At 40.6% G+C, this 19,305-nt stretch overlaps 1 protein-coding gene and 1 pseudogene across 1 annotated transcript in view; one reads left to right on the plus strand and one right to left on the minus strand.

Annotated features, from left to right (window-relative positions):
* The window catches only part of LMBR1 (limb development membrane protein 1), a 171,952-nt gene that overhangs the window by 14,974 nt on the left and 137,673 nt on the right, over positions 1-19,305 (plus strand). Inside the window, exons 2-3 of the mRNA XM_075550180.1 lie at positions 8,965-9,037; positions 11,075-11,114. Coding sequence (XP_075406295.1) covers positions 8,965-9,037; positions 11,075-11,114 — 113 coding nt within the window. The remainder of the gene's footprint in view (positions 1-8,964; positions 9,038-11,074; positions 11,115-19,305) is intronic.
* Positions 3,525-4,732, minus strand: LOC142448994 (large ribosomal subunit protein uL3 pseudogene; annotated as a pseudogene).

Raw genomic sequence — 19,305 nt, forward strand, 5'->3', positions numbered from 1 at the left:
TTTTTTTTAACATGTCTAGCCTGGCCCTTTTGGCTGAGCTATGAAGATTATATATATATATATATATATATATATATATATATATATATATATATATATATATATATATATATATAACTGGGGTTTGACTTATACACGGGTCAGTGGTACCCCAGCCAGAGGTGTAACATCTTGCTGCCCCCTCCCCCCAGAAGTAACGGGAGGAGCACCCGTTATCTTGTGGGTGATTGCTGTTTCTCTGCTGTTCATTCAAATCCCTGCTGACACTGTAGGGCTTTGAATGTTTGTTTACTCACATCTAACCAATCAGAGCCGTCCTATGACATGGACGGCTCCAATTCACAGAAGCACCTGTACTGATTCACTGACGCCGGCAGCTGAACTGGTAAGGATGTGTCTGTGGCTGTGCTCATTCTCTCCCCTCTGGTCTCTGTGTTAATTCACATCCTGCATCCCCCTCCCACACGGATTCCCCCCCCCCCCAGCTAACACGTTGCGGGGGTGGGGTGGGTGGGAGAACAGCTTTACCATGAAAGTTCTGTTTTGAAAGTCTTGATTTTTTGTCCTATTAGAAATGGATACTGTTGAACCAGGACAAAAATGCCTTATCATATGAGGCTGGTTTCAAAATGAAGGTTGTATCAAGAGCAGAAGAGAGCAATAACAGTATTGCAATTAGGGAATTCTGTGTTGATGAAAAGCAAATGAGGGAGTGGCGGAAAATGAAGGCTGACTTGGAACAGATTCCAAAAGCTAAACAAGCTCATCGTGGTTTAACATCTTTTTATGGGCCTCTAGAGAGTGAATTGCATAAATGGGTTATGGGAGTGTCGTCAAAATGGCTACTGCGTAACATGCATGGGAATCCGCATACGTGGTCTAAAAATGGCTAAGGATGACAAATATAAAGCATCAGGCATTGAAAAATTTGCTGCCAGCAGGATGGTGTACCCGCTTCATGAATAGGTTTGGCCTACTATGTTTGAGACAAAGAACACAGATTTCCCAGAAATTGCCACAAGACCTTGAAGAAAAAAATACCGTAAGTCATTCCAGTCATTTATTATAAACAAAGAAGGATTTATAATTATGACCTGGCAGATATTGGGAATATAGATGAAACTGCCATGACTTTTGATCTTCTAAGCAACAGAACTGTGGCAAGTTTAGGAGAAAAAAACATTTGTCTCAAAACTACAGGAAAAAAAAACACTTTACAGTTGTTCTATCATGTTTGGCTAATGGAACTAACCTGCATCCTGTCATTATTTTTAAAAGAAATACCTTGCTTAAAAAGATCAATTTCCCACCAAGAATTACTGTGTGTGCACATGTTAAAGACTGGATGGATGAAGATGGAACAAAAAAATGGCTGGAAGAAATTTGGAATCTTCAACCAGGAGCAGCCTTAAAGAAAAAAACATTGTTACTTGTTTGGGATATGTTCAGAGCCCACCTATCGGATGACTTAAAAAAATTGGCAAAATCTAGTAAAGTTTCTTTAGCCGTTATTCCAGGTGGGCTTACATCTGTACTCTGGATGTATCTTTGAATAAGCCTTTTAAAGACCATGTGCGAAGGATGTCACATGAATGGATGTCATCTGGTCAAGCCCTACTAACAAGAGGAGGAAATCTCATGAAGCCTGACATAGAGTTAATAGCAAAGTGGGTTCGAGATGCATGGGAAGACATTCCAGAAGACATGGTGCGACGTGCCTTCCAGAAATGTAGTATTAGTAATGCTATGGGTGGCAGTGAAGATTGTGCTTTGTATGAAAATGACAGCAGTGATGGTGATGACGGCGATCTCAGTGAGGACAGCGTCTGTGATGACCTCACACCAGCTGAAGCTCTGCATTGGGATATGGATGATGATGAGGAATCCGGTTTTGAAGGATTTTATCTCTTTACATTTTAGCTTGGTTGCTGATTGAGCTCAGGGAATAGTACTCTTAAGACATCATTGTTGATACCTTATTGTTTTTGTTGAATTATTTCCCACTTACTGTGCTGGTTTACTAATGTTAAATGACTTGTCCTTTTATTTACGTTTTTCATCTAAAATAAATATTTAAATAACGACACCCCACTGATGTCTCCATTTTTAGTAATTTTATTTTCATTGTTTTGATTATTGAAATTCACCAATAGCTTCTGCACTTTCCACCCTAGGCTTATACTCAAGTCAATCAGTTTTTCTGGTTTCCCAGGTAATAATCAGGTACCTCGGTTTATACTTGGGTCGGCTTATATTCGAGTATATACGGTAAGTCAAAATCAGCAGTGGGAATAAAAGATTGAGAATTTTATATGTATTCTTGCAAATCTTGTCAGTTCTGCTTTCAAAACATGCAGAATTTGATCACTTTTTAATACCTCTACTGCACAGATCTCTTCTGGATTATAGGAGTAACCTCTTAACTGGCCTCCTTGCTTGTGTCCTTGCCCCCATTTAAAATATATTTTCCACATAGCAACTAGAGTGAATCATATCATTCATCTGCTTGAAATTCTTCAGTGGAGTCCCAGCTCACTTCATAAAAACCAGCACATCACCATTATGATAATCATTTCATATAAAGTTGTGTTTTCTGCAAACTCATTTCTCTCCAATCACATCTCTTCTCTTCCCCTCCTGGTTTGGACCAGCTGGAGTCATCCCTGCCCCAGATGTTTGGCACTTAATGTTTTTGCCTGGAGAGTCTTCCTCTAGGTCTATATGTTTTCTCCCTGAGTACTTTTCTATATATCATCTTATTAGCAATGCCTTCTGTTCCCCTAACTCTATACTAATTTTACTCTGCCATGCTGTATATTGCTTATTTGTTGTCTTCTGCTTTTACTGACCTATAAACTCCGAGTGGGTAGGAGTTATGCAGTGCACTATTATCTCCAGGAGTTAAATAATCCCAAACCAGTTGGTATCAAGTTAATTCTGCCTTCTGGTGACCCCATGTGTTTCAGAGTAGAATTGCACTTCATAGGATTTTTCAATGGCTGTGATCTTTCAGAAGCAGGAAGCAGATCATTCTTCCGAGGCCTCTCTGGGTGGTAACAGACCACCAACCTTTCAGTTGGTAGCTGGGCATGTAACTGTGTTACTAAGGGACTTCAGTTCTAGGGTAATATTTGGTATATATAATTGTTGAATGAATGGATTCTAATCAGCCTCAGCCTTTGTTGTGAATATTAATTTCCTTGGTTATTCGTCTTATAATTAACTGTATTTTGGTTTTATAGTCCTACTCAGAATTTCATCCCATTGTAAGCAATTTTTCCCTTATCCTGATTGCTCCTTAAAAAATTCCCTCCATTTTCATTTCTTCAATAAAATTTCATTTGTGTAGTAGTGGTGGTAACATTCTTCTTTTAAATTATTTTATTGGGGGCTCATAATAGTTCTTATCACAATCCATCCATCCATTGTGTCAAGCACATTTGTACATTTGTTGCCATCATTTTCTTTTTTTTTTTCCCACTGGAAAAGAAGTCTTTATTCTGATCCCACCAGCTATACTATCTGTTATGCGCCTTCCTCTTTGGCAATCCGGTCTTTCTTGAGTGGTCCCATGAAAGCTTTTTTCTCTTCCACGGTCTGGAAACAGCCATGGCCAAACTTGGAGGTGGTGTCGATGAACTTGAGGTCGATCTTCTCCAGGGCACGGCGCTTGGTCTGCACCAGCAGGGACTTGCGCAGAGTGAGCACTCGCTTCTTGGTGCCCACCACGAAGCCCTTCAGCATGACAAAGTCATTGGTCACTTCCCCATAGTGGACAAAGCCACCCAGGGGGTTGATGCTCTTGTCAGAGAGATCGTAGTCGGTGGAGGCGTTGTTCTTGATAAGCTTGCCATCCTTGATGAGGTAGCCCTGGCCGATCGTATAGATCTTCTTGTTGATCTCTGTGTGGTGGTGGTAGCCTTTCTGCCCAGCATGGGTCACTGAGAAGGCCACGCGGGCGGGATGCCAGGCCCCGATACAAGCCACCTTGCACAACCCTCGGTGGGTCTTTCGGGGCAGCTTCTTGGTGTGCCAACGACTGGTGACCCCTTTGTAGCCTTTGCCCTTGGTCACCCCAATGACGTCGATCATTTCGTCCTGCCGGAACACCTGGTTCACTGGCACCTGCTGCTCCAGCTTCTCTGGGCCCAGCCCAGCTTCTCAGCCACGGAGCCCCAGTTCACCTGGATCTCCATCAGATGCGCCTTCTTTTGGCGCAGGGGGAGCAGGCGCGTCTGGGTGTGGGCAATGACACGGATGACCTGGCAGTACTTCTTCATGCTGCTAAAGTCTTTCTCGAGCTGCTTCTGACCCTCGTCATCCTGCCACTTCTTGCAGTACTTGGTGAAAGCCTTCTTCTTCGACTTGTGCCAGTTCTTGTAGAACCGCCACTTGCACTCGTCACTGATGTGTTCCACAAAGACCGTCTTGAAGGTCCGGAGGCCGCGAGGTGTCTCCACATAGCCCACGATGCCCACCACCACCATGGGAGGGGCATCGATGGTCACAGCCTCCACCACTTCCTTCTTGTTCACCTTGGAGCCTGGCCCGTCGACCTCGCGCACAATGTGGGTCATGCCAGCCTTGTAGCCCAGGAAGGCCGTCAGGTGGACCGGCTTGGAGGCGTCATCCTTGGGGAAGCTCTTCACCTTCCCGCGGTGCTGGCTGCTGCGCTTCCGAGGCAGGAAGTCCAGAGACCCTTGCGGGGCGCCGAGAACTTCCGGTGAGACATTACGTCTTTGATCCCCGCTGGTAGAGCGCCATCATCATTTTCAAAGCACTTTCTTTCTACTTGAGCCTTTGGTATCAGTTCCTCACTCCCCCCTCCCCCCCACGAACCCTTGATACTTTATAAATTATTATTATTTTTTCGTGTCTTACACTGATGATGTCTCCCTTCACCCACTTTTCTGTTGTTCATCCCCCAGCCCCAGGGAGGGGGTTATATGTAGATCATAGAATCGTCAACCACCCCACCCCCCACACACCATCTTCTTATCTTCCTGGTATCATCGCTACTCTTATTATTGGTCCTGAGGGTGTTCATCTGTCCTGGATTCCCTGTGTTTCCAGCTCTTTTCTGTACCAGTGTACATGCTTTGGTCTAGTCAGATGCGTAAGGTAGAATTGGGATCATGATAGTGGGGGGGAGGAAGCATTAAAAAAACTAGAGGAAAATTGTATGTTTCATTGGTGCTATACTGCACTCTGACTGGCTAGTGTCTTCCTTGTGACCCTTCTGGAGGGGGATGTCCAGTTGTCTACAGATGGGTATTGGGTCTCCACTCCACACTCCCCTTCATTCACAATGATATGATTTTTTGTTCTGTGTCTTTGATGCCTGATACCTGATCCCATCGACACCTCATGATCACTCAGCCTGATGTGCTTTTCCATGTGGACTTTGTTGCTTCTCAGCTAGATGGCTGCTTGTTTATCTTTAAGTCTTTAAGACCCCGGATGCTGTATCTTTTGATAGCCGGGCAACCATCACATTTCTTCACATTTGTTATGCACCCATTTTGTCTTCAGCGATCGTGTCAGGAAGATGAGCATCACAGAATGTCAGGTTATTAGAACAAAGTGTTCTTGTGTTGAGGGAGTACGTGTGTAGAGGGCTAATGTCTGTCTGCTACCTTAATACTTAACATATGAATATATGTACAAAGATCGATTGGTGTATTGTTATATATAAATATATTTGCATATGTACATGCCTGTGTTTAGACCTCTATAAAAGCCCTTTGCCTCCTAGCTCTGTCCTCTGTGCCCTTTTACTTTCCTCCTGTGGTAACATCCTTATCTTTCCCAGTGTCCCTAAGAGAGCATCAGGCTGCCAGCAGCAGGTAGTTTTGGTACTCTTCATGCTTTGCTCCTTATGGTTCCTGCCAGTATTTCCTCTTATTTTTCCATGTTTATTGGGAAAACTTGAGATAGGACTCATAGTATTCCTTTCCACTTGAGTTTGTAATTCGTAGATGATTTCATTGTACATGGCATGACTAACACCTAGGTCCGTTGTCCACTCCTTTAGTCATATGGCTTGTGAGCACTTTAGACACCCATACGTATGATGTTCCCTAGACTTTTAAACATTATCATCACGGTTTATTTTAGAGTCATTATTATAACTATATATATATATATATATATATATATATATATATATATATATATATATATATAATACAGTCTACTAGGCTAAGGAAACCGTACTTCTAACACATTTAGTTTTTCACTATAATGAAATCTCGTGTTCCTTTAACTGTCTGTTTCTTCCCGTCTGCCATATCTCAGATAGCTGTCTGACTGGATTAGTGGAATTTAATTAAAAACATGTCTCTTGACCAACTGCTATGTACTTTGAAACGTGGCATATTCATTGAGCAATTCTCTTCCCCGTACACTGATTTGTGATACCTCTAGCATGTCTAAGTTTTATGTAATAGAATGTGCTTTCATTGATCTGTCAAATTTTGGTGCTAGTACAGCTCCTTAAATGCGATTGAAACTGTAAGCTATATTTAAACCTTCTATTGATGTGATTTTTCAGAATTGTATATGATATCATTCTTTACATTTTCAGATTAAAAACATTTGATCAAGGGATGTTAGGAAAAAATGATGGGAGGCAGGGGGACGATATTGGGAGATTTTCAAGAGTTAAAGACAACAGGAGCACATATTTATATATACAATCCTGCAATAGTGGGTGATCTATGAGAGATGCTTGGGTAGATTGAACAGGTTGAACAGGTATGGGAAGGAGAGGGTTAGGAAAGAAGGGGGAATGAAGACTGAAAGCATAGGATGGAAGTGGGATAAGCTATGGTACATTGAGGGGCTAAAATGGATGAGTTCAAACAAAATGTGTATAAATTATTGAATTTAAAACTGATAGTCTACTCCTCTGTTAACCTTCACCCAATTCACAATAAAAGTTTTGCTATTTTTGTAAAAGGAGGAATACCTTTCCTCATCCTTAAAATTTGAATTCAGGCAGGTGGACTTGTTTTCCTTAGTGGGGCATTAGCATACATGACTAGAAGCATGAAAAAGAACATGAGAATATCTGCTGTCACTCTGCTATCACTATTGACCATAGACCAACGAGTCCAGTCACCCCTAGATCAGCCGACAGCCAGCTGAGCCCCGAATTCAAGAGTAATCCAGTCAAGATTAGCAGAGCCATCTATCTGATTTACTGTTGCATTCAAAAAGAAAGGAAGGAAAGAAAGACAGAAGCCAAAAATACATTCCATCAAATTTTGAAAAACCTTTACTGGGGAGTTTTTTTTCTATAGTAATATTAAAGTGAGATAATTGATTGACTAATTCATTATACAATGACCCCCAACTTCACTAAATTAAGATTTTTATCACAACTCCATATAAGCAAATGTCTAAAAATTTTTTGGTTAATCATTTAAATTTATCATTTCCTATGAACATCTAGGGTGCATTGAAATTTCTTAACATGGCTCTTTTAAGTCTTTGTCACTCTCACCAAATGATTCCGTGGGGTTATGCAAATAGGGTATGTGTAACACTTGTCAGGGGGGAGCCAGCCCCTAACAGATCATCACGGGCTCAGCAGGCGCAATTGTACAGTGATAATATGCGAAGATTATAGTAGAGTCATGTAGAGAATAAGAGAGCTAGAAGAGAGAGTGAAATAAAGGAGTCAGACACGTTTCATGGGGGTATGCTCACCTCTGCCCTGCTTGGTGGTCCACGTGAGGATGTGGAAGGTGGGAATAGTAGGAGCAAGCAAGATTCATTACTAACCAGATTTATTACTAACGTCACAAGAAGGGGTTGTACTATAGGTAATACAGTAATGGGAGGGAGATGATCTAGGGGTGTACATGTTATAGGAAGAGGAGGGATTAAGGATATACATGTGACAAGATGGGCAGATCTTAGGTTCATGATGGCGGCCTGACCTTGATTGCCCTTGAGCTTTAGACTTGATTTAGTCCAAGCTTTCAGGGGAAGCAATCCACTGTCAAACAGCAGGGAGTGAGCCCCACCTATGGTAGGAATAAACAATAGTGTCTGATTGCTCTGGATGGCTGAATGCCTACAGGGAGAATATCTCTAAGCATCTGACCTCACACCTTGTGCTGGCAAACAGCCTCTAATGTTTGGCATATCTTTGGGGAAGACAAACCAGGGAAAGGTCTTTTTATATACCAATACTAATAGAGGGAAGTAGTCTGTTTCTGTTGCCACTCCCTTGGCTATAATGATGTCCATCTTGGAAGAACAGAGAGCAATCTTAGGACCATTGGAAGTAAATCCACTAGTGGAGCAAGTTCAAGATCTCTGTCTAAAGTGGTAGAGGCTGAGACCAGAGGTGCCAAAGGCTGTGGCTTGGAGACTATCGCATTAGGGCAAAGGAGCCAAGCCAAGACCTGAGACTGAGGAAAGGCGGAGCAGTGTAGAGATTATAAGACTGACTTAGAGCAGTGAGTGGCCTTTCAGGCCCATGGAGGGACCATATGGCAGAGATGCTGAGAACCAGAGAGAGACTTGGCTGTTGACTGAGAAGAGGAACAGTTGCGAACCATGACTGACTGTGTCTTTGCTGATTACTGATCCTGGCTTGTGGTAAACTGGTAATGTCCCTAATAAACCCTCATAATTATGAGCTTTTTCAGTGAGTTCTATGTGGCCATTGCAATGAATGATCGAACCCAGCTTAGAAGTAGAGTGCTGTGGGAGGAAGGATTGGTGTCAGAATAGCTAAAGTAAGATGGAGGGTGGAAGCATGTCTGACCTCTGCCTCCTGGCAGCTGGGAAGAAGCTACAGGAGGTCAGATATGACCCCTATCCCCATGCCATTTTCCCATTACCAAAGTTGTATACTTGTGCCACTTTATTCTTTGTTTCCACCATCTACTCTATTATTTAAAAATTGATATGCAAAAATGACAATCTGTTAAACTTACTTTGTTTCAGATATGTTTTCTTCTTTTTGCTGTTCTCTACATTGTCTCCTACTTCATCATCACAAGATACAAGAGAAAGTCAGGCAAGTGAAACACTTTACATTTTTTATTATAATGCTAAGTGGTCTAGGTCATGGTATATGGGGTGCATTGGAGTATTTTAATGTGGTAGTATATTAAATATGCCAGTGATCGAAATAAGCAGTTGTCTGGTACTGAGACTAGAAATAACCTCCAGGGAATTTGAATACTTTCAGGCTAATCCTCTTAGATCAGAGTCCTTGTTTGTCACAATTCTTATGTCCAACTGAGATTAATCCTCGGTTATTTAGTACCTGAGACATTCCAGAGTTTATGAGGCTACCAAGTTCCTTGTAACTGACTATAATTCATTACACCTTGAGGGCTCCTTTAATCTAGCATAGTATATAAAATAAACCTGGTAGATATTATAGCAAATCAGAGACTTTCTATTTCGGCAAGGAATGAACACTCAGGGGCAGTTCTTTTCTGTCTTAAATGATTGCTGTGAATTGGAATTTGCTCAATGGACAGTGAGTTTGTTTTTCGTGGTTTTAGGCTTCTAAGAGAGCCTTGATGATACAATGGTTAAAGCACTTGGTTGCTAACCAAAGGGCTGGGTAGTTCAAACTCACCAGTCACAGCCAGAGAAAGATGTGTCAGCCTGCTTCTGCAATGATTGATAGCCTTGGAAATCCTATGGCGCTGCTCTACTCTGCTATATAGGGTTGCCATGAATTGACTCAATGGTAGTAGATATGGTTGGGTTAGATTTCTAAGTTGGTATGTGAGAGATACAGACATACACACATAGAGACAGACAGACAGAGAGGAGAGAAAGAGAGAGAGAGCAGAAGAAGGAGGAGGAGGAGGAGGAGAAGAAGAAAAAGTACGAGAGAGAGAGAGAGAGAGAGAGAGAGAGAGAGAGAGAGAGAGAGAGAGAGAGAGAGAGAGATAGATGGTGGTGGAGGAGGAACAGGGATGATGAGTAGGAAAATTGTTTTTGAGAATAACCCAGAGTTTAGTGATGAGGACCCTGGACCAGGTTGATAGAGTATTGAGAATAGAATTAGATAGGTATAGAAATATTAGAACGTTTGTCTAGATTTGGTGATTGATTGGATGTGGGCCACAAGTATATATGAAAATTAATTGTTACTTTTTTGTGTGGTTCCCTCAGTTGTAAAAAATATTTTAGGCAGCATAATTAAGAATGGAGAATGGACTTAACCTTGCCAGTGACATTAGCTGTCGAACTCTCAGAAAACTAGGGTAAAGGGAAAATTCCACAGCCTGTGAGAACAACTTGTTAGGTGTGTGAAGAAGAGAAGCACCAGGAGGGTTTTGTCATTCTTTAATCGGATCCTAACTCTTTTGGTTGGTAAGTGTATGTGGGAGGAAAAAAGATGACAGGTATAAGAGAGGGAGAGTAGGAGTGATGGTCATCAGCCACTAAAAAAAAGATACATTAACCTTTAAAAAAACTTAAAGACTATAAGTTAATTAATAATTAGGATCATCCAAGGGAATTCTTGTTATTGCCATTATTAATGATAACCTCTAATTATAGAAAGTAAGATAAGTTCTGAAACTCTAAAATACAATATTATTGTAAATTTTTTTGTTGGCTATTTTATCAACCAGAATCTTCTATTTATTAGCAGTTTCACTTACATTGTATAAAAATAAACTTAATAGTAATCCTGAGGTTCTTTTAAGATTTAATTTTCCTGATGACTAAATATTTGGAACATTTAAATAAAATAATTTTGTTAATCAAAACATTTTGCTAAAAGAGTCCATTTTTTAACCATGCACTGTAAAATTCTCACTGCCATCCAGTTAATGCTGACTCACAGTGACCCCCTGTGGGTTTCAGAGACTGAAACCCCATAGTGCTTGGAGCTGCTGGTGGTTTTGGACTGCTGACCGTACAGATTACAGCCAGCACTTAGCCACTATTCCACATGCTATACCACAGCATTTTGTAAATTGTTTCAATAAAACACTTGCTCTCTTTAAATTTTATATTTGTCTAATTAATTTTATTATATTAATAAATCAGTTAAACATTTTGTAATGCCTTAAATATTTTGCAGATGAACAAGAAGATGAAGATGCCATAGTCAACAGGATTTCGTATGTATTTAAAATTTAATTATTCTGTTTCTAATTCTAAATTCTTGAATTTTTTTGTTTTAGAGCAGAAATATGTGGGAAAAAAACCTCACCTAAAGTATTGCATCACCTTTATTAATATTAATTCTATTCTGGAAAATAACAGATGAATATTTATGAAAATTGTAAATTAATTATTGATTGCTAAAGTTTGCTTACTTAAGAATATGACAGATTTATCTTTAGAGTAATTTACAAGGAAATGAACTTAAGTTTGGGAACTAGGTAGGTCATAGAAAGAAATTATTGGCTGTGTGAATTAAAGCAAGGAGCAGTGATTCTGGTTAATTGAACATTTACCTTTGTGAAGAGGGGGAGGAACCCTGTTTTTTTTTTTTTAAGTTCCTTATCGCTCTCTCTGCTTATGGTAGAAACATTCTTTAATATTTTTGCAAACTGGCTAGAAACTGAATTCCTTTTAGTCATATTTTGCTTGATTGAAATTTGAAATTAGTCCAAAGTATTTACATAGTATAGTATCTGTATTCCTGAAATGAAAAAATTTTATTGGTACTCAACAAATTTTAAAATACTGAAACATGTATAGAAAAATTTGAAGCATAATACAAAGGTATTTTTTCCTTTTGAACTGTTAGGTCATTTGAGAGGATGGGGAAAAGGAAATAAGAAAAGGTGGGATAGAGAGGGAGATAAGAGACTATAAATACACACACGCACATATGCACATGAGCCCATAAAAAGGCTTTCACATACAATGGGGTATGATTTAGCCATGAAAAAGAATTAAGTCCTAATACATGCTATAAAGCAGATGAACTTTGAAATCATGTGCTAAGTGAAATAAGCCAAAGAGTAAGTCTTATGTTGTGTGATCCTATTTTTGTGCAATCTCTAAAATAAGTAAACCTGTAGCCGGAAAGCACATGGTGGTTATTGGACTCTGGGGAGGAGAAATGAGGAGCAACTGCTTAATAGGTACAGCACTTCAGTTTTGGATGATGCTTTAGAACTTGATAGAGGTGGTACTTACACAGCTTTGTGAATGTTCTCAATGTCACTGAATTGTGTATTTTAAAAGTTAACTATGCTATGTGAATTTCACTTCAATTTTGTTTCAAAGAAAGCATACAACAAGCAGATGACTCAATTAGGCTTACTTTGATTTATAACTGAAAAATGAATATAAAAGGATCCTGCTTTATTAGATTTTATAATTTATATTACTTTAAATGCCCCAAGGAAGAACAATGAAAACTGTAACATCATACCGGAAATGCTTGATTTTTGAGTTTAAATCTGAGGTTAAAACGTGTTTAAGTATTTATGATTAGGGGTCTTGACTTTACTCCAGCACTGTGATATTTGTAAAAAAGTTCTTAAATAAATCATCTTCATTTTCTAAATTACTACACTTGTGAAGACAGAATAATTCACTTAACTCAGAAAGCTCTGCTGAGTCACAGGGTGCATAAGGATAGAAGTCCTCTAGGTATGGAATACATCTGAGATTTTTACTTCTCTCCTCTCCAGGAAGGCTTTGCACCACTTTCATTGGTCAGTCTTCTTACAATATATTTATAAATGAATAATTTGTAAGTAATGACCAAAACAATGTCATTTTTCCACTAAAGATTTTGTTATGAAAATATGTATATGGCCATGTAATACATCTGTGTGGCAATTACGTACGAGTGGATGCCACTTCCTTTCCCTGCTTAGCAGAGCACCTAGCACATTGTGTGGGAGAGGTTTGGGTTTTCTAATTAGGTTGTTCCTGTAGCGTGATTATGGGAATGGAGATTGGTGCACAGTTGTAATAAAATCAGAAAAGGGGAAGAAAGGGTCACCAAAGAGAGGGAATTTGGCATATTCTATGCCCTCAAACTATTTCTTCCTTTGTCTTTCACTTGCTTTTTCTCCCCCTTTTGTGATGGAATGAGTGGCAGATAAAGAGTTAGGCAGATCTGGATGAAGATTCTAAATTTAGGATTTACTTGAATCAAGAAACAGTTGAGATAAAAGACGAATGTTTTCCATTTGTAAAATAGAGACACTACCTTTTTTGTTTTGCACACAGAAATACTACAAAGTAGGTGATGCTTTATTTTACATATGCGAAAACAGTCTTTTTTCTCCCCAGATAAATAACCTATATTTAGACCTCCCTAGAGGAAACTCTTAGTGTTGGGCTAACTGAAAAGTCATCAGTTCAAATTCTCCAGGTACTTCATGGGAGAAAGGTGAGGTTGTTTGGTTCTGTAAAGTTGTACAGTCTCACAAACCATATGGAGAAGTTCAACCCTCTTCAGTAGGGTTACTGTGAGTTGGAATCGACTCAACAGCAGTGAGTTTGAAGTTTGTTGGGTATATCTGTTTAGGATTTAGTTTGTGGTACATCATACACATAATTATTAAATGTTACCTTGCTTTTCTTGTATGTAACCCCCTTTCCTTGTCTTCTCAATTTTCAGTGGAGGGAGTTGCACGGGGCTTGGAGTGAGGTGGTGACAGGCATGGTATAGGAAGAAATTGAATGAGAGACTGTTCTTAATGTGGAGGGAACATAATGGAATCTCTGGTCTTCTGAATGATTTTAGATATATTCCTAAATTTAGGTGATCACTAACTCCTTTCTGGCCACTTGAGAGAAGATTCTTCACAACTAATGAACTCATCTCAAATATCCAAGTCCATTTGAGAAGTTTTCCCTTGGCCTTCCTTACCTCCCTTTTAGAACCTAGTTTTTCTTTCTTGTCTGCTCCTGGCGTTTTCATGTTATCCTCTATTTAAATCTATGCTCCCAACCCACCCCAATAAAAATTATATTTTCTGAGTAGAAGACCTGGTGGCATGGTGGTTACCTGTTGGACTGTGATCCACAAGGTTAGCAGTTTGAAACTACCAGTCACTCTGTGGGAGAAATAAGGGACTTTCTACTCCTATAAACAGTTACAGTCTTGGAAATTCACACAGGCAGGTCTACCGTGTCCTATAGGGTTACTATTGCTCAACATTGAATTGATGCCAGTGAGTTTGAGTTTTTGATTCTGAAATATTTGACCTGATTTGGTTTAAAGTAATTGATATAAAAACTCAATACTCCAGCCTGTGCGATCACGAGGTGTCGAAGGGATCAGGTATAAGGCATCATCAGAACAAAAAAAAAATCTTACCAGAGTGAATGAAGGGGGTAGTGCAGAGTGGAGACCCAAAGCCCATTTGTCGGCCACTGGAGATCCCCTAGCAGAGGGGTCTAGGGGAGGAGATGAGTCAGTCAGGGTGCGATGTAGCACCGATGGAGAATACAGCTTTCCTCCAGTTCCTAAATGCTTCCTCCCCCCTGCCCTCACCACACACAGTTATCATGATTTGAATTCTACCTTGAAAGTCTGGATAGAGCAGAGGATGTACACTGGTGCAGATAGGAGCTGGAGGCACAGGGAATCCAGGGTGGATGATACCTTCAGGACCAGGGCTGTGAGTGGCAATACTGGGAGGGTAGAGGGAGAGGGGGTTGGAAAGAGGGAACCGATTACAAGGATCTACATGTGTCCTCCTCCCTGGGGGACAGACAACAGAAAAGGGGGTGAAGGGAGACGTCGGACAGGGCAAGATATGACAAAATAATGATTTATAAATTATCAAGGGCTAATGAGGGAGCGGGGAGCGGGGAAGGAGGTGAAAAAAGAGGACTTGATACAAAGGGCTTAAGTGGAGAGCAAATGCTTTGAAAATAATGAGGGCAAAGAATGTACAGATGTGCTTTACACAATTGATGTATTTATGGATTCAGATAAGAGTTGTATGAGCCCCTAATAAAATGTTTTTTTTTAAAGAGTAATGGAGAAGAGAGATTAGAGCCTCTACCCATGTAAAATGTCCTTTAATGTAAATACTGACACAATGTATATATGTATATATTGTGGTTAGAGCTGTATGAGCCCCCAATAAAATGATTTTAAAAAGAAAAAAAACCTCTCAATACCCAATTGGTGAAACTGCTTTAAGGAATCACTTGCATTTTAGAAGGAAATCACTCAACCACTATAGACTAAGAAAATATTTTGGTTTTATTTGTCCTTTCAGACAAAAGGAACCTTGGTGCCATAATGAATTACAAGTTATGTTGCTAGCCTTAAGGTCAGCAGTTTGAAACCAGCTACTCTGTGGAAGACAGATGAGGCTTTCTGGTCCTGTAAAGATCTGTAGCCTCCGAAACCCTCAGCGGTTATTCTACCCTGTATTATTCACTTGCTATGCGTGGGAATAACTTCAGTGGCAGTGAATTTTTAAGCAGAGGACTTTCGAAAAACCATTCCTTCTCTGTTCCTCATACTTAACTCTATTCCTAACACTATATGTGCATGCATGTACCCGTACCCACTGTGTAAATGGCTCTGGAATTTGAAGTTCAGTGGGCCATCACTAAGAAGGAAAATAAACCCTATTTTATATACTTTGAGTTAAGATAGGATTTCTTTTTGGAAAAATGGCTCATTCCAGGTCTGGGTTAGGGAAAGTTCCAGTGTCATCTTTTATGTATTGTGCCAGAATGCAGGGAGTTACACAATAATGAGGACGTATCACAAGGACACAGAAGCCAAATAAGGACAATTTGAGCATTAAAATAATATTGATTGTAATGGATCCTAATCAACTGAATAATATAAATGTTCTTGCATCAATATTGACTTTGGCTGACTTTTGTCAGCAATCAGCAGTAATGCTAGGATGAAAAAATAAGTATGAAGCACCACTTCTGTGAGTTCCTATAGCATAGATATGTCCAACCCGGCATATCCCAAGAGGGATGCCTTACCTCCTCCTCAGAGCAGCTCCAACTTCAGCTGTATCCATTTTAGTGCACATTACTTCCACTTTTACAATTCTCAGGCCAGGATCTTCAGGCTCATGTGTGACTTCTTTCTCTCAAATCCCACATATAAGTCAGATTTCAACTCAATGGCAATGGGTTTGACTTGGTTTTCTGTCTGTCCATTTAAGTTACCATCTTCACTTCTACCACTACTCCGATCTGAGCCATCATTTTCTTGCACCAGTGACTTCAGCCAAATCTCCCTGGAGCCGTGCATGCCTTTGGTCCACTTTCTGTCTAACACTCAGCATGATCCTCCACACAGACCTCTGCAGGAGCTGCTCGTCGCATTCACAGTAAAGCAGTGGCTTCAAAATGGCCCCCAAGACTGGGATCTCTAGACCCCCAGCAGTTTATTGTGTCTCCTACTATTCCCCTGCTTTCTTGTTTACTGGATAAGAGTGACAAAACAAATGGTGTTTTATCCCCGAAAGGTCACCTTGCTTCTAGGTTAAGGCTTCTGATCTGTTTCCTAGAATGCTTTCGCTTCGATACTCGGTTATTTTTCTAATCTGCCTCATGCCCACACCTCATCTCAACTTTCCAGGGACACCAAGACTGACTGCTAAAATTTATATTTCTGTTGTTTACAGTCTGTCCCACCCTATTATTAGCCCTGCAAGAGCAAGAATGTTTGTTTTTTTAAAGTGCCTAAGCAGTCCTGGCACGCAGCAAGCAATCAGTAAATATGAATCTAAAGAATGGTTCTCACTAAAAAGATCCACTCACGCAGAATCTTGGATATGTGCTTTAACAGAAGTTCCATAGGTGGTTCTCCTTATACTATACTATAGCTAAGAACCACCATAAGATGAGATTAGGGGTTGAATTGTGTCCCTCTCTACCCCCTAAATATGTGTTGCAATCCTAACCGCTATACCTGTGGATGTCATTCCATCAGGAATACAAATTTTATTTGTCATATTATCAGGCCATATCAATATAAAGTGCGTTTCAAACCTACTCACTTGTGAAATATAAAAGAGAAGACTAGACAGAGATGCAAATACAAATTGGGGGATGATAGATGCTAAGTGAAGATTTCAGAGGAACTCTGAGCAGAATGCTAGAGAAACTGAAAGTAGGATTTCACTATAGAGTGGGCTAATACCACTTTACAGAGGAATGGAGGCTGAGAGTGAAAAATTCAGAAAAAGTGAATGTTGCTGAAATTGGGGAAAATTCTAGGATGGAAGTAGATAGAAGTCGAGTTCAAATCATGACACCCCCCCCCCCCCAAATACAGTATGTGTATTTCACCTTAATGAGAATCCTTTCATCATTGTGGAAAGGAACAATTCTTGTGGCTTCTGTTCAGAAACCAAAGGTGCAGAAGTGAAGATGTACACATTTGAGATTTTGATGCTATGAGAGATTGCTTCAAGAGAGTGGGGTTACTGATGGAGCTGGATCTTGGAGACAGTAGTGGTAGGAGATCAAGGTTAAGGGAAGAAACCTTTGTCAGGCAGGCAGATGACACAGAAAGGTGAAGCAGGATGCAAAGATCACAGACCAGGGGGTGCATGGAAGCTCCTAGGTTGACCCCAGGGTCAGCAGCCCACAGGAGCCACTTGGGAGGCAGATAAAGAATCCCAGGAAGCATGGAGGATGATGGCAAGAGAGAGATTAAAAAAAATCATTTTATTGGGGGCTCATACAACTCCTATCACAATCTATCCATACATCAATTGTATAAAGCACATTTGTGTTTGTTACCCTCATCCGTCTCAAAACATTTGCTCTCTACCTAAGCCCCTGGCATCAGGTCCCCATTTCCCCCTCTCCTTCCCTGCTCCCCACTCCCTCATGAACCCTTGGTAATTTATAAATTATTATTTTGTCATATCTAACACTGTCCGATGTCTCCCTTCACCCACTTTTCTGTTGTCCGTCTCCCAGGGAGGAGGTTATATGTAGATCCTTATAATTGGTTCCCCCTCTCTACCCTGCCCTCCCTTCCCTCTCAACCACTGGTCCTGATGGTATCATCCGCCCTGGATTTCCTGTGTTTCCAGTTCCTATCTGTACCAGTGTACATCCTCTGGACTACCCATATTTGTTAAGCAGAATTGGAATCATGATAGTGGGTGGGGAAGAAGCATTTAGGACCTAGAGGAAAGTTGCATGTTTCATTGTAGCTACCCTTCACCCTGACTGGCTTGTCTCCTCCCCGTGACCCTTCTGTAAGGGAATGTCCAGTTGCCTACAGATGGGCTTTGGGTCCCCATTCCCCGCTCCCCATCATTCACAATGGTATGATTTTTTGTTCTTTGATGCCTGATACCTCATCCCTTCGCCACCTCATGATCACACAGGCTGGTATGCTTCCTCAATGTGGGCTTTGTTGCTTCTGAGGTAGATGGCCACTTGTTAACTTCAAGTCTTTAAGACCCCAGACACTATATATTTTGATAGCCGGGCACCATCAGCTTTCTTTAGCACATTAGCTTATAAACCCATTTGTCTTCACTGATCATATCTGGGAGGTGAGCACACAATGATATTATTTTTTGTTCTTTGATGCCAGATCCCTGATCCCTTTGGCACCCTGTGATCACACAGGCTGGTATGCTTCTTCCATGTGGGTGTTGTTGCTTTTGAGCTAGATGGCTGCTTGTTTACCTTCAGGTCTTTAAGACCCCAGATGCTATATCTTTTGATAGCCGGGATCCATCACCTTTCTTCACCACATTTGCTTATGCACCTGCTTTGTCTTCAGTGATCGGGAAGGTGAGCATCTTGGAATGTCAGTTTAATAGAACAAAGTATTCTTGCTTTGAGGGAGTACTTGAGTGCAGGCCCAATGTCCATCTGCTACCTAAACACTAAACATAAAAATATATACACATAAATCTAGTTCCATCATATAAAAATATATTTGCATATGTACATGCCTGCGTTTAGACCTCTGTAAATGCCCTTTGTCTCCTAGCTCTTTCCTCTATTTCCTTTTACTTTCCTCTTGTCCCACTATCATATTAAGCCTTCATTTGGGTTACAGTAATTCCTCTCAGTTACATTACTCTTGATCACACCCTACCAGGCCTCCTACACCCTCCTCACCACCAATTCGGATCACTTGTTGTTCCCTTGTCCCTGGGTTTGTTAACACCACTCCTTTTCCCCCACCTCCCCCTCTCCCATGTCCCTCTGGAACCGTTGGTCCGTTGTTTTCTCCTCCAGATTGTTCATCCAGCCTATCTTATTTAGACCTATGGCGATAATAACATGCACAAAAACAAGACAGTAAAACCAAGCAACAGAAGAAAACAAAAAAACAACAAAAAGCCAATGACAAAAGAAAACAAAAAACAC

Source organism: Tenrec ecaudatus, chromosome 5 (genome assembly GCF_050624435.1).
Source record: "Tenrec ecaudatus isolate mTenEca1 chromosome 5, mTenEca1.hap1, whole genome shotgun sequence".
Classification (NCBI taxonomy): domain Eukaryota; kingdom Metazoa; phylum Chordata; class Mammalia; order Afrosoricida; family Tenrecidae; genus Tenrec; species Tenrec ecaudatus.